At 44.8% G+C, this 15856-nt stretch overlaps 1 protein-coding gene across 2 annotated transcripts; it reads left to right on the forward strand.

The window, feature by feature from the left end:
* Positions 1-237: 237 nt before the first annotated feature.
* LOC109874053 (zinc finger protein ubi-d4) lies at positions 238-11227 on the forward strand. Of its 2 annotated transcripts, XM_020465803.2 has the most exons (12): positions 238-339; positions 2152-2312; positions 2977-3084; positions 3225-3406; positions 3522-3614; positions 3817-3901; positions 4751-4792; positions 6262-6393; positions 6475-6606; positions 6839-6951; positions 7074-7155; positions 7588-11227. In XM_020465803.2, exons 1-12 carry the CDS (start codon positions 266-268, stop codon positions 7668-7670), a joined length of 1287 nt encoding a protein of 428 aa, XP_020321392.2. In that variant the 5' UTR covers positions 238-265; the 3' UTR covers positions 7671-11227. The 2 variants fall into 2 exon arrangements, with proteins under 2 accessions (XP_020321392.2, XP_020321393.2); XM_020465804.2 differs by lacking the exon at positions 4751-4792.
* The last annotated feature ends 4629 nt before the right edge of the window (positions 11228-15856 follow it).

Genomic DNA, 15856 nt, shown 5'->3' on the forward strand with positions numbered 1-15856 from the left:
CATCTGCTGGACATTTTTGTATATCACTAAAAGTAGTACATTTAATCCGTTTTAATAGCAACACTGAAGTCTAAATAACATGTGTGTCATACGCGTCATATTTTCCAATAAAATAATGAAAGACATGATTTAATCATATTTACTGAAATTGCATAGCTGGCTAATGTACTCTGCCCTAAACTATGAGTTGTTAACTTTTTTTGTAAACTCTATTTGATACATAATTGCAACACTATAACCTTGGTCGAAACAAACTGCAAAAAAAATGATTGCGCATGCGCAACCTTTCACGGCAAAGCGAACCAAGATGGCGGCTGTTGTTGAAAATGTTGTAAAACTGTAAGTAGCTATGTTCTTTCCCCCTAGCTAGTTAAAGTATTCACATGTGTTTTACGTTTAAATGTAAAGGTTGGTGGTAACAGAAACATGTAAATGGTATAGTAAATTGTCTAAGATGTTCGGTAAAAGAACCGAATAACTCAGTTTTCAAACTGTGTCAGTACTCATAGCTAAACTGACCTGCTATGTCAAGTGTTTTTGTATAATGGACACTTTGAAATTAACCAAGTGTCATCATTATATAACCAAACGTTGGGCACTAGTTAGCAAATGTACACGAAGAACTGCATATCCGCAACTCTATCCATAATCCTAATTGCACGCGAGTTTGAAAACACCCACGGTGAGAGAGATGGGATGGTGACATGTTAGTTTACAATCATTAGCATGTTAGCTGGCAACTTGGTTATTAAGTTCAGTTAACTGCAGTGCGTATAGCTACTGTTTGTTGTTTTACAATGTAGTCCTTCAAGCTAGAAATGAGTTCAAATCCTGGTGTTCAATTAGTATTATGAATATATCTGCTGACACTGTCTGCATTCGTGGTCCTGGGATGCTTTCATGTGGAAATTGAATGAATGTTTTTTTTTTTTGCTTTCCAACAGAAAATCCATGTCACCACAATGCATTAGTCACTATGACGAACGTCCTTGAGGCATTGTTAAAACTAGCTTTTGCCAAAAGATTAGAGTAATATGAATCAGATGTTCTTCAAGACAAATTCTACCAACAAAAAAGAAAATTACCATTGTATGCAATGCAATAAATGTTTCAAACTCGTGAACTGCTGTGTGTTCATCACAGAAACCATTTACAGTTTAAGAACCAAATGGAAGCAAACAGAGCAGGGAGGGACCTACCAGAATTTGTCCAAGAGAAATCTCGTTTTCGTTGTAAAATGTTTTCGTTAGGCGTAAACCGTTTCGCAACAGAACCTGTGTAATTTTTTATTTAACCTTTATATAACTAGGCAAGTCAGTTAACAAATTCTTATTTACAATGATGGCCTAGTGGGTTAACTGCCTTGTTCACCGGCAGAACAGCATATTTTTTATCTTGTCAGCTCTGGGATTTGGGCCAGCAGCCTTTCAGTTACTGGCCCAATGCTCTAACCACTAGGCTACCTACTTCCCCAAATAATACAAGTAATACACCCCTGTTGTCTCTCATAGACCTCTTTCCATACCCACTTTCCCGAAATCTTCTGTATCCCTTTGCCTAAAATGGATTTAAGATTGTCTTAGTGCTACGAAGCTTTGAAGACCGATTTATGTAAGTAAAAAATAGATTTCACTCAAGCTGATTCGTGTTGAAAAGCTGAGCCAGCAGAGGCTGCTGCTCCCAACCAGGGAGACCGCTGTTGCCAAGCCAACAAAAGAGCAACTGCTGACATTCTCAACAGTGACTGAGTTCAGGGACACAATGATGTAGTCTGCTTGCCTGCCTCCCGAGGTGCTAGCTTAAACAGGACCAAAAGGTTTTTAGCTGTGGCTGTGATGGATAAAGGCTTTGAAGTTTGAACAATTTTAAGCCTCTTTTACAACAAGCTAGAGCAGTAGAATTTAGACATGATTTGTTTTAGAGGTGGTAGGACACATACCATACCAACCTCTTATGGTAGAGATACATTACAGGTACTGTCAGTTGTTGAACTGATGCATGAAGGTTTATTTATTTAGATCCTTTTGCAGAAGCAGCAGTTACTCTTCCTGGGGTCCACAGTAATGTATCATTATTCTAACAGTATACACAGGCAGTGTGTTTCCTGGTGCTAACTTGTCCCTGGCTGTTCCTCTCGGTGTGTGGGTGAAGGCTGGGAGAGCAGTGCTACAGAGATGCCATGGAGCAGTGCCATAACTACAACGCCCGGCTATGTGCCGAGAGGAGTGTCCGAATGCCCTTCCTGGACTCTCAGACTGGAGTGGCGCAGAGCAACTGTTACATTTGGATGGAGAAGAGACACAGGGGACCAGGTAAATACATTACACATCTACACAAATTGAAGTCACATACAGTATTTCAACTACTGAGTTCACAGCCTGGAGTAGTAGGCTATATGAGTTTTTCCAGTACACATTTATGTTATAGCCCTGAACACACCTCATTCAACCTGTCAGGGGCTTGATGATTACTAGAATCAAGTGTGCTTGTTTAGGCCACAGCGGAAACGTCTACTGTTGGGGGTACTGGAGGACTGGAGTTGTTAAACACTTGGCAGTACCATTCATCGTCTTCTCATGATCTGGAGACGAAAACAAAAGAGATCACTGTAGTTCAAGCACTCGGTAGAAATTGTGTTCACCTATGTTTCCAACCACACCAGTGTGTCGAAGGAAACACCATACAGCTCTAGCCACAAGGAGTCGCTTGAGCACAATGGGACAAGAACATCCCAGCCAGCCAAACCCTCCCTTAACCCGGACAACGCTGGGCCAATTGTGTCAGTCGGCTCATAGGTCTCCCGGTCGCGGCCGGCTGCGACACAGCCCGGGATCGAACCCGGATCTGTAGTGACGCCTCAAGCGCGCCTTAGGCCGCTGCGCCACTCGGGAGGCCATAAAGTGAAAGTTAATGTCTGTTTTATAGGTCATCATAAATGTCTAGGTACGTTAGTGTGCATCTTCTGTCCTCTCTCAGGAGTGACCCCAGGACAGCTGTACACCTACCCATCCCGCAGGTGGAGGAAGAAACGACGAGCCCTCCCCCCAGAGGATCCCCGGCTGGTCTTCCCCCCTCTAAAGTCAGGTACGTCCTAATCATGGGATACTGGTCAGTTTAATAACACTATAACTGTGTTGACATGTTTGTGTGCCCCTCTGTGCCAGAGTTCTCTGTTGGTTCTTCACTCCTTTGTAAAGGTTGTTTGTGGTTCTCCCTGTCTGTAGAACTGGACTTGGGTTTTAAGAAGGATGCCCTGTCATCATCTGATGGCAGCAGTCTGGAAGCCCTGCTAAAGGGGGAACCCCTGGACAAACGGGGTCCTCCGGAGTTCCATGGGCCAGAAGAGGAGTCCAGTCTGGCAGACTACACTTGTGGGGGAGTCACCCCTGCAGCACGCGTCAGAAAGGTACCGTAGCATGCTCTGGTTGGAGGGATCGTGTGATGCATAGCATGGTTTACAGTTTATTACTCCTCCAATGACATTGGATACTACAGCAACATGCATTCTTCTGTCTATACAGAGAGTCCTGGAGCCAGATGACTTCCTGGATGACTTGGAGGATGAGGACTATGAGGAGGACACCCCCAAAAGAAGAGGCAAAGGAAAGGGAAAGGTGAGTGAAGCTATTCTAAACCAATAATTGTTGTTAATGTTACATTTTGCATTACATTTAGCATAGTCATTTAGCAGACGCTCTTATCCAGAGCCACTTACAGTTAGACTCACTTGACTCAACGTTACAGGCATGTGATCTGAAATGGTGGCTGTGTCCACTGGCACCATGTCTTTACCTATGATGGTGTGTTTGTCCTTAGGGTCGTGGAGTGAGCAGTGCCAAGAAGAAGCTGGATGCTGCGGTGGCTGCACTGGAGGACAAGGACAAGCCTTACTCCTGTGACAGTGAGTCCCAGCAGGGCTTTGGAGGAGAACAGTGGGAGTGCAGGTGGCTTTGGAGGAGAACAGTGGGAGTGCAGGTGGCTTTGGAGGAGGACAGTGGGAGTGCAGGTGGCTTTGGAGGAGGACAGTGGGAGTGCAGATGGCTTTGGTGGAGGACAGTGGGAGTGCAGATGGCCTTGGAGGAGAACAGTGGGAGTGCAGATGGCCTTGGAGGAGAACAGTGGGAGTGCAGATGGCTTTGGAGGAGAACAGTGGGAGTGCAGATGGCTTTGGAGGAGAACAGTGGGAGTGCAGATGGCTTTGGAGGAGAACAGTGGGAGTGCAGGTGGCTTTGGAGGAGGACAGTGGGAGTGCAGATGGCTTTGGAGGAGGGCCTACTCTCTTTACTCCCTAGGAACTCTTGTTGGGAAGCGGACAGTCTGTTGTTTTTCACTCCTGAAATTGTCTTCCCTTGCAGATTAAACTTGGGGGGATGTTGTGGTCTTTCTGATTGCAGTCTGTGAGCGTACTTCTCTGAGTGTCTCTCTCTATACTGTCAGTCTGTGAGCGTACTTCTGAGTGTCTCTCTCTATACTGTCAGTCTGTGAGCGTACTTCTGAGTCTCTCTCTCTATACTGTCAGTCTGTGAGCGTACTTCTGAGTGTCTCTCTCTATACTGTCAGTCTGTGAGCGTACTTCTCTGAGTCTCTCTCTCTATGCTGTCAGTCTGTGAGCGTACTTCTCTGAGTCTCTCTCTCTATACTGTCAGTCTGTGAGCGTACTTCTCTGAGTCTCTCTCTTTATGCTGTCAGTCTGTGAGCGTACTTCTCTGAGTCTCTTTCCTTTTTCTCTCTTTTCTCTCCTCTCTTTCAGACACTTTCAGACAAAAGCATATTTCACAACCTTCTGGACGAGGTATATTTCTCCTTCTTTTTCCTCTGCCTCTAGTCCAGTCTGCTTACTGCCTGTTTGTCTTTCTCTCGGTGTGTGTTAGCTAACATGTAGAATGCTTTGAGGTTAGTGTTGCTGCCTCCCCCTCATCCACTGAATAAGGTCTCATTTTCAAGGTGTAATTCAATTTACTCAGAGTATAAGTAACTTGATATGCTTGAGGGGGGATTGTGAATGTGTAGTGTGGAGATGCCTTCTCTGTGCATGAGTTCCACCTCACGGTTTAAGAAGCAGTGTACTTTTTGTATTATTTTATCCTAAATGACCTTTAGGCTACTCCAAGGTAGTTGTATTCAGGAACATCTTGGCTTAGTTGGTAGAGCATGTCACTTGCAACCAGGGTTGTGGATTCGATTCCCACGGGGGACCAGTACGAACAAATATGAAAATGTATGATAAGAGCATCTGCTAAATGACTTAAATGTAAAATATGTATTTCACACATGATCGTATTGCATCACATTGTGGTCCTTTGTAGCTCAGGTGGTAGAGCATGGCGCTTGTAACGCCAGGGTAGTGGGTTTGATTCCCGGGACCACCCATATGTAAAATGTATGAACACATGACTGTGTTGCTTTGGTTAAAGTGTCTGCTAAATGGCATATATTGCATTATCGTATTGCACACACTACAGCCAATCAAATGTAGTCTGTTTTCTTTCATGTCATATTGTCTCTTAACTGAATATGTCTAATTTGCATTTCTTTGCTACATTTCTTTTTTTCTTAACTTGTCTTGTCCTCCTCACCTGTTTCTTTAGACTGAAATAGTGCCTCTGATTTTGTGTTGAACCAGCTTGATGTCTGTGCTGGCTGTGTGGATCCTGATGTGAGTGCGCATGGGGGGGGGGGGGAGATTGTTGAGGAATGCCTAACCTGGGTTCTGCACCATGGACCGTGTTGCACAATGGCCTGGAAGCTGACTCACATAGAGACAGGCGGCCTGAGGTTCAAATGAAATGTTATTTGTCACATGCTTTGTAAACAACCAGTGTAGACTAACAGTCAAATTCTGACTTACGGGTCCTTCCCAACAATGCAGAGGGGGAAAAAAAGAGAACTGGGGTTGGAGATTGTGTTGCAACTGGGGCTAGGGTTGGAGCTGGAGGGGTGTAATGGGAGATGGGAGACCCAGTCAGTAATCTGGCCCCTCTAGGTATCAGATGAAGAAATATGATGGGATTGTGTGATGAAATGAGAGAGGGTGATTGAGTGAGTGGATGGATGTCTGGGTGAGCATACCATACCATTGCTCTAGACCAGACACGTGGACACTAATACATCAATATGATTTTCCTCATCAGTAAAAAAAGATCAGATCGAGGCAATATCTTTCAGTGGAGAAAAATGTACTCTGTTCTAGTATGAAGGCTACTTAATGGTTTAAGTATGTTACGTTTTAACACGTGTTGTGTTTGGGGGTTTCTCTGGCAGTCTGTGGGAAGCGTTACAAGAACCGTCCGGGCCTGAGCTACCACTACGCCCACTCCCACCTGGCTGAGGAGGAGGGAGGGGACAAGGAGGAGCCTGAGGTCCATACCCCGCCCCAGCCTGAGGAGCCCAAGAGTAAGTCACCATTTGAATGCATTTGAAACCTTTGAATGCAGACCCATACTTCTCATTTCATTCTGTGTTTCTCCCTTACAGCACCCAAGAAAGGTCCAGATGGTTTGGCGATACCCAATATCTACTGTGACTTCTGCCTCGGGGACTCAGCCCTCAACCAGAAGACGGGCCAGTCAGAGGGGCTGCAGTCCTGCTCAGACTGTGGACGTTCAGGTAACCCTTCCAACCCTGGCCTTTACCCTGAGAGACAGGGCTAACCTAGGCCTTTCAGACCATTTGTGTATATTTGTATGAGCATGCAAATGAATGCATGTGTGAGTGGTATTTACTTTAGGAAGCTATTGAGTGTGTTCCGAGTCAGACGCATGATGGCGTAGTTACAAAGACCAGTAGTTGTATGATGGAGGCTGACAGTTTGTTCACCCATTCTCTGTGTCCAACCCAGGCCACCCGTCCTGCCTGCAGTTCACCCCTGTGATGATGGCTGCAGTTAAGACCTACCGCTGGCAGTGCATCGAGTGCAAGTGCTGCAACATCTGTGGCACCTCAGAGAACGACGTGAGTTCACCTGCAGGCGTCATACTTATTATTGTGGGATAAATGAAGTACACTGTATATTTAAAATGAAGTGGTGCGCTGATAAACTGCGTTGTATAATGAGCCTGTTGTCTTTTGTCCAGGACCAGCTTCTCTTCTGTGATGACTGTGATAGAGGCTATCACATGTACTGTCTCCGCCCCCCTATGGCTGAACCTCCAGAAGGTGAGAGCAGGATAATGGATCTATCTGTTCGTGATGTACCACTGGGGACCACTTGCCTGTCTAATAGGGGATATTTGAGTCAAAGTTTTTGATGAAGACTGTTGTGGTTTTATCTCCGTATAGGGAGACAGATTTATCTGAGTAGATTTGGCAGAGCAGAATGTCTAAGTCGAGCTCTCAGGCGGCGTAGCCAGACAACGATAGCACGGCCGGGTGTTTTACTGATGAATCACCGCTTTCAGCAGTTAACTAGCCTTGAAATCTTGAAATGCTTAGTCAATGCAAGGTATTCGAGCACAAAATAGCCTGCACCTTTAAATCCAGTGACTTCAACTGGGCTAATGACCAGATGTGGGTCCATGGAAGTCAGGATATTTATAGCAAGTCTGTGTGAGTCACTCACCACTCTGTTTCCTTGTGTCCTCTTAACAGGGAGCTGGAGCTGCCATCTGTGTCTGGACCTGTTGAAAGACAAGGCGTCCATATACCGGACACCTAATGCCCCTCCGTTGTGATGGACCCCCACCCTCTCACAGGTTCTCAATCACGGGTCAGCAGAGAGGAGTGGGTGGGACAGATGTCTTGTGAAAAAGGAAGCATACCTCACCAACCCCCCTTCTGAAACAGGCCTCGGGGAAGCATACCTCACCAACCCCCCTTCTGAAACAGGCCTCGGGGAAGCATAGCTTACCAACCCCCCTTCTGAAACAGGCCTCGGGGAAGCATACCTCACCAACCCCCCTTCTGAAACAGGCCTCGGGGAAGCATAGCTTACCAACCCCCCTTCTGAAACAGGCCTCGGGGAAAACACCTTACCAACCTCTTGCTGAAAAAGGCCTCGGTTTGGAAGGGAAACACCTTACCAAGCCCGTTCTGAAACAGGCCTCGGGGAAGCATACCTTACCAACCCCCCTTCTGAAACAGGCCTCGGGGAAGCATACCTTACCAGCCCCCCTTCTGAAACAGGCCTCGGGGAAGCATACCTCACCAACCCCCCTTCTGAAACAGGCCTCGGGGAAGCATACCTTACCAGCCCCCCTTCTGAAACAGGCCTCGGGGAAGCATACCTTACCAGCCCCCCTTCTGAAACAGGCCTCGGGGAAGCATACCTCACCAACAGGCCTCAGGGAAGCATACCTCACCAACCGCCCTTCTGAAACAGGCCTCGGGGAAGCATACCTTACCAACCCCCCTTCTGAAACAGGCCTCGGGAAGCATACCTTACCAGCCCTGTGCTGAAAAAGGTCTTTGTTTGGTTCTTATATGGCTGTTACACAGTTCCAAGCTCAAGTGACCCATAGGCTTTTGTTTTCAACTATTTGTCAATATATCAAACACAATGTATCAATTTCCTGAACTTGACAATACATGAAGTTTGTTTGAGTGACTTAAACCACAAACCGCTTTTGCCAGCCAAAATACCTGAACACACAGTCTCACATGCAGTTCATGCACACCACTGCTCAGATCCTACTTTTATTCGGCAAAATATCAGTTTTGCATGTAGAGGAGATAAATAGTTTGAGTCAATTAGCGTGCCAATGCTTGTTCATAATAAAAACATGTGCAAAGGTTTTGTATATTTATATATTTGTATAGAATATAAAGGTGGGAATTATTTAAAAGCTGCTTTCTGTTCAGCCATTACATTCCACTCCTTGACATTCATGTAATTTGCCAAAGACTGGAGTGACAAGGAGTGGAATGCTATCTAAAAAGACTGGAGTGGAATGCTATCTAAAAAGACTGGAGTGGAATGCTATCTAAAAAGACTGGAGTGGAATGCTATCTAAAAAGACTGGAGTGGAATGCTAGCTAGAAAGACTGGAGTGGAATGCTAGCTAGAAAGACTGGAGTGGAATGCTAGCTAGAAAGACTGGAGTGGAATGCTAGCTAAAAAGACTGGAGTGGAATGCTAGCTAAAAAGACTGGAGTGGAATGCTAGCTAAAAAGACTGGAGGGGAATGCTAGCTAAAAAGACTGGAGGGGAATGCTAGCTAAAAAGACTGGAGGGGAATGCTAGCTAAAAAGACTGGAGGGGAATGCTAGCTAAAAAGACTGGAGGGGAATGCTAGCTAAAAAGACTGGAGTGGAATGCTAGCTAAAAAGACTGGAGTGGAATGCTAGCTAAAAAGACTGGAGTGGAATGCTAGCTAAAAAGACTGGAGTGGAATGCTAGCTAAAAAGACTGGAGTGGAATGCTAGCTAAAAAGACTAGAGTGGAATGCTAGCTAAAAAGACTGGAGTGGAATGCTAGCTAAAAAGACTGGAGTGGAATGCTAGCTAAAAAGACAGGAGTGGCAATATTGAGAGTTAGGAAGCATTGGGCGTTAAGAGGGCCTTACTATTACATCAATCTCTATCTCGGTGACAGAAAGAGGACTTTTTTTTTTAAAGGAATTAAAGATTGGGTGTTTGCTGCTGTTGTGGAAAGGGAGTCCGAATGGATGCTGGTTGGTATGGTGATTGAGTGAGTTTTAGTGTATCCTATGTCCACAGCCAGCCTTTTACCAAAAATAATTACCTAATCCATTGGTAGACAACACTGGTCCTGGAGAGCAGTTTGACATTTTACTGCTAGTAACGTAAGCATTTTTCTGCGCCCGCTATAACATCTGCCAAACTGTATGCGACCAATAAATGTTGATATGCAGCAGTCCTAATCTGGACCCCTTTTTGACTCCTTGTTGTTATGTGTTGGGAGATCATTTAAAAACAGACAACTACCAAGCACAGGACTTTGTGTTTACCTGCCCATATCAGCTCTGAAGTCTCATCCCACCCTGCTCTAACCTGCTCCACTGTCTCATATCTCAGACTGTCATGCTCTATGATTCACTTTGTTTATAGCCAGAGGAGGGCAGTAAAGGAGCCATTCAAGAGCTCCTGGGACTGTGGGGAGATGGAAGAATGTTTTTGGGGATGATGTGGAGCCATCAGGGGGTCTAGTCAGAAAGTGGTGTGTTACCACAAACTGCAGACTGGTGTACCTGCACTTGCTATACTGTAGTGTTGTCCTTGGAGGCAACATTATTTGACTTTTTCATATATAGGTCTATACAGTGCATTCAGATACGTTTGTCATTATGGGGTATTGTGTGTGTGGATTGATGAGGGGTAAAAACAACAATCCGTTTTAGAATAAGGCTGTAACGTAACAAAATGTGGATAAAGTCAAGGGGTCTGAATACTTTCTGAATGCACTGTAAATACACTGAATGTACAAAACATTAAGAACACCATCTTACTATTGAGTTCCACCCCCCCCTTTTAGCCCTCAACAGCCTCGATTTGTCGGGGCGTGGACTCTACAAGGTGTCGAAAGCATTCCACAGGGATGCTGGCCCATGTTGACTCCATTGCTTCCCATAGTTGTGTCAAGTTGGCTGGATATTTCTTGGGTGGTGGACCATTCTTGATACACGTGTGAAAAACACCTCAGCGTTGCAGTTGTTGACACACGCAAACCGTTGATCCTGGTACCTACTACCATAACCTGTTCAAAAGCACTTCAATCTTTTCTCTTACCCATTTACCCATTGATTTTCTCTGCTTTTCCCCCAAAGCCGGGTGCAATGCTCTCCACCAGTTTGGCTATGGTTACAATTAGCTACAATTACTTTACCTCAAACTAGTGAAAATATATATTTTTTTAAACATTTGGATTCATTCTCAGACATGGTCAAAAGGAGAAACTGTAGACATTGCGCTCTCTACAGACAGTTAACCAAGTGCATGATAATGTGTACCCTAAACACAGGTGCTCATGGTCTACTCAGATGTGGATTGATCAGGGTGTAAGGAAGTTATGTAATATCATTTAGTTATAATATCATCTTATATTAATAGCCAACTAACAAATACTAAAGCATCAAACAAGTATTTCTCATTTCATTTGTTTAGCTGTTTGTTTAGAGGCAGTTGCCATTTGGTTTTGGTTCATTTAAAACAAAATTAAATCATCAATGATATTTACTCAGTTGATGTAAAACAGTTTTGTAACTCTGTTTCCTTTAGGGTACAAGGTTTTGTCTTTTTTTCCAGGAAAATAAAAGATTTGACGCTGACTGTATTTGGTGCCATGTCATATTTTCTCTATTACCACAGTTGCCTTTCAGGATCACTGAAGCACTGTTGTATAAGTGATGGATCTTTGTGTCTGTGAAACCAAAACATTGGAAATGAATTCTGTACCTTATATTGCAAAGTACAAGGCCTGGTCTTGGTGATCAGATGTAACATTAAGGCACATGGAACAATTCATAACCCTGCTGTTTAATAAACACCATGTCATAAACACAAGCCATTTCCTCAGGCCGTGGATGGACCAATTTACCCATAGAGGAACTGAGGGGGGGGTAGGAGGGATTGAAGATAGTCCAGGGCAAAAACAGACTACATGATTACCATATATGTAGGCAATGTAATGTTCTTAAGATAGGGTACTGCCTAAAAGTAGTATCTATGTAGGTTTTCTGCCATTGCCTGTTCTAGATGTCAATGCACATCACATTTACCAAGTCAGTTTATAAAAAAAAAAAAGAACAGTCAAAAGAGCGATTCTACGCCTTGCATGCATGGTGTCTTTTTAGCTTTGAAAATGTTCAGACAGTGCTGCTGATCTTGTGTGTCCTGAAGGAGGCATGATTGCTGTGATAAGCCCTTCCCCAGTTCCTCTGTCCGGGGCCGCACAGCAGCAGTGTCTTGAAGGTGATAGAAGTGCTCTTTGCAGAGGGCGTAGCAGACTGGGTTGATGGTGCTGTTGATGTAGCAGAACCAATAGCCCAGCTGCCACAACTTCTCAGGCACACAGTAGGAGATGGACACCAGCACCATAGTGTTGTAGGGTGTCCAGGTCAGGATGAAGGCCAGAAGGACAGCACTCAGGGTCCTAGCTGCCTTCTACCAGATGGTCATGTTCCTCTTGGCTTTGGTCTGCTTGCGGTGTCTGGAGTCTGAAGATATGGAGCATCTCAGGGAGGACTGCCTGCCCTGTGGGCCAGCTGCACTGTCCCTTGCCCTAGACGTTAAGGGTTTGTGGGTCCCTCCAGTGTCCCTGCTCTGGACGTCTCTTAGTGGGATCATGGCTTTAGGGCTTGTAATTAGCGCTTACCCCCTGCTGCTTCTGAACTGGTTCTTCCTCTGGGGAGGAGACAGAGACAGTAGGTTTTTCCTCATCTATATTACAGGTGCTGTCTCTGCAACCCTCCCTCTAGCTACCCCTGGTGTTGCTATTCTCCTCTCCCTGCTCTGCTTAGTCTCCTCTCACAGGGAAGCAGCCCTGAGACCCCTCACTGCTCTGTTCCCTACCAGCAGACACCTCTCTGGACCTGCTCGCACTGCTCATGGTGCTGCTGGAGTAAACAGCCCTTCCCTCAGATCCATGGGAGGCCCCTCCACTGCTCCGAGATCCCAGCAGCCCCTCCAGATCCTGGGCTTCCTTCTCAATCTCCCAGTAAGTCTTCCAGTACAGGATGCCCATCATGGTGACAGGAAGCTCGAAGCCATCGATGGCCGTACCGAATGTGAGAGCAGGCTCGGTCAGGAACGGGATAGAGCAGTCACCCTTGTCCTGCGAGGACCTGCCCACCACTTGTGGCCAGAACAAGATGGCTGGCCCTCACAGGATGAAGGACGCTGCCCAGGCCGGCTGCCCGGCCCTGTAGCTGAGAGGTCTGATGACCAGCAGGTTCATGACAGAGCCACATGGTCCACAGCCAGCCAGACGTAACAGGCCCAGGCCCCAGTGTCCCATGATGATGCAAACAGCATAGAGGTTCATAGAAACCATCCCCAGGTTCAGCAGGAAATTGTTGCTGACGGTGCGTAGTTCACTGTTGACCTGGAAGGAGATCAATGATAGTGACCAAAGAGAGAGGTCCTGTGATGAATATGATCAGCGATGCTGAGTGAAGTGGTGGAGCAAAAGTCATTCTTCTTCATGACAGGGAATCGCTGATGAGGACATCTGTCCTGAAGCTATCATCTCAGGGCCAACTGCAGAACAAGAGAACAGGTGATCAGCCATGAGCTGGAACACGTTTCCAACAACCATGACTTTAATACATGTTTTCTCATGAATTTAGATAATTTGCTTTAAAACTGTTCGGTTGGTATAATTAGAGAAATGTCATTGTAGTAAATCCCATGATCATTTCTCCAGCAAGGACAGTTCTGTGAAACTCATTAATATATAAACCCTTCAGTTTACACACCATGTTTGAAGTCCTGCCTTTCTGTTGACTGACTAGGTAACATGTTTTTACTAAGATACATTTATTTTTCATAACTGTTAGTGTTTGATGAGTTTACTGCTGTATGTTAACAAGAGCATATGATTTAAAGGGAGAGAAATGTGTCAGTCAATAATGTTCCTGATGGGGAATTAGTTTACATACAGAATTTAAATAAGCAGTATTGGTTTATGATGGCAATTGTGATAATTGTGAATACTTTGGGATATAAACTTAGTTGTAGGACTACTGATACTGAACGGTAACCTCGATAGTGAGAAATCTACCGCTCAATTACATGCTCTAATAATGTATCCCTTTATGCAAAAATAAACCTAGTAAAGAACTTATTTATGGTCACGATTACTGCCACAATAATTAATTCAATTTACGACTGCTTTAAACAAGTGTTTATATTATACATCAACCAGTGGAGGCTGCTGAGTGGAGGACGGCTCATAATAACCGCTGGAACAGAGCAAATGAAATGGCATCAAACAGATGGAAACTATCTGTTTAATGTATTTGATACACTTCCACTTATTTCGCTCCAGGCATTACAATGAGCCCATCCTCCCCAATTAAGGTGCCACCATCCTCCTGTGGCATCAACACTTACACTTGTATTGGATGGTGTCCATATACCCATAATAAGACAACAGGTTCATGCGATGGTCAATCCCGTGTGGTTGAAGTCATACAGTATAAAAAAGGAGTTACTAGTCATGGGGCATCCAATGACAGACACTTTACCGCCGGTGTCTATTTTGGTCAACCTTGCTGTTTGTGTGTGTAGATGTTATTATGCATATTAATTATTGCTCCTCAAATGGCTTGGTCCTAAGGTGAGGCATGGTGTGTTCTTAGAAGATAAGGTGAGGCATGGTGTGTTCTCAGAAGATAAGGTGAGGCATGGTGTGTTCTTAGAAGATAAGGTGAGGCATGGTGTGTTCTCAGAAGATAAGGTGAAGCATGGTGTGTTCTTAGAAGATAAGGTGAGGCATGATGTGCTCTTAGAAGATAAGGTTAGGCATGATGTGCTCTTAGAAGATAAGGTGAGGCATGGTGTGTTCTCAGAAGATAAGGTGAGGCATGGTGTGTTCTCAGAAGATAAGGTGAGGCATGGTGTGCTCTTAGAAGATAAGGTGAGGCATGGTGTGTTCTTAGAAGATAAGGTGAGGCATGGTGTGTTCTTAGATAAGGTGAGGCATGATGTGTTCTTAGAAGATAAGGTGAAGCATGGTGTGTTCTTAGAAGATAAGGTGAGGCATGGTGTATTCTTAGATAAGGTGAGGCATGGTGTGTTCTTAGAAGATAAGGTGAAGCATCGTGTGTTCTTAGAAGATAAGGTGAGGCATGTGTTAGAAGATAAAACGTGAAGAGTACAGAAGAAACGGATGTGACGAGAGGTTCCTGCCACAACATGTGTAGCCTACATAATGGGTCAGGCAGGCTACTATGCAAACTCAAGCAGCTGACATCCAGCTACCACCTCACAAATAATTTCCTTCAACTTACTTCCTGTACTCCAGTAAATGAGCACATTTAGATAAAAACTTCTCAATGTTTACAGGTGTCAATAAAGCGTTTATTAAAGTGCATGGCAAAGTAATCACCCTGGAAATCTTGATTGGGATCACACACATGATGATAAATAAGAGCACGATATCTAGAGTATATTATTATATTTAATATAGTTGGGTTAAACTGTAGGTCTATGTAACCGATGTGAAATGGCTAGCTAGTTAGCGGTGGTGCGCGCTAATAGCGTTTCAATCGGTGACGTCACTCGCTCTGAGACCTTGAAATAGTTGTTCCCCTTGCTCTGCAAGGGCTGTGGCTTTTGTGGAGCGATGGGTAACGATGCTTCGAGGGTGGCTGTTGTTGATGTGTGCAGAGGGTCCCTGGTTCGGGGTCAGGGACGGAAGCTATACTATTACATTGGTACCGTGACCCGGATCACTGGTTGCTGCAGAAAAGGAGGAGGTCAAAAGGGGGGCGAGGAGAGAGACGGAAGCTATACTGTTACATCTACATAGTTCTGTTCTCACTAATTCACACGCATGCGCACACACACACACACACACGCACACACACACACATGTCTGTATTTCAGAATTTCAAATCTGAACCCTAGATCATCTTTCAATTAATATTTTAGCTGTACTTGTTTTCTGCCGTGTGATTTGCAACACAATATTCATACAGTTGTATATTGTTGTGAGCTCAGAGTGCTGGCGCAGTGGGAATGGATTGGCTGTTATGTTTAACATCCACAATTAGGGCTGGTACAATGACAAGGAGGAAATTACTTTTACAACCCCTTCATCTGCTGTGTTTGGTGCCTGACAGCACCAGGAACAATGTATCATATTGGATGATGCCCTATCACACTGGATATGTTGTAAAAATGATCTGTTGTTATAACTGGGAAAACTTCATTACCTTGTTATTTTCAATTTACCAGC

Source organism: Oncorhynchus kisutch, linkage group LG29 (assembly GCF_002021735.2).
Source record: "Oncorhynchus kisutch isolate 150728-3 linkage group LG29, Okis_V2, whole genome shotgun sequence".
Classification (NCBI taxonomy): Eukaryota; Metazoa; Chordata; class Actinopteri; order Salmoniformes; family Salmonidae; genus Oncorhynchus; species Oncorhynchus kisutch.

Coding starts and splice junctions, on each gene's coding strand:
- LOC109874053 (XM_020465803.2), top strand. CDS start 266: ATGATTGCGCATGCGCAACCTTTCACGGCAAAGCGAACCAAGATGGCG. Junction 340..2,151: donor GTTGAAAATGTTGTAAAACT/GTAAGTAGCTAT, acceptor GTGTGGGTGAAG/GCTGGGAGAGCAGTGCTACA. Junction 6,607..6,838: donor CTCAGACTGTGGACGTTCAG/GTAACCCTTCCA, acceptor TGTCCAACCCAG/GCCACCCGTCCTGCCTGCAG.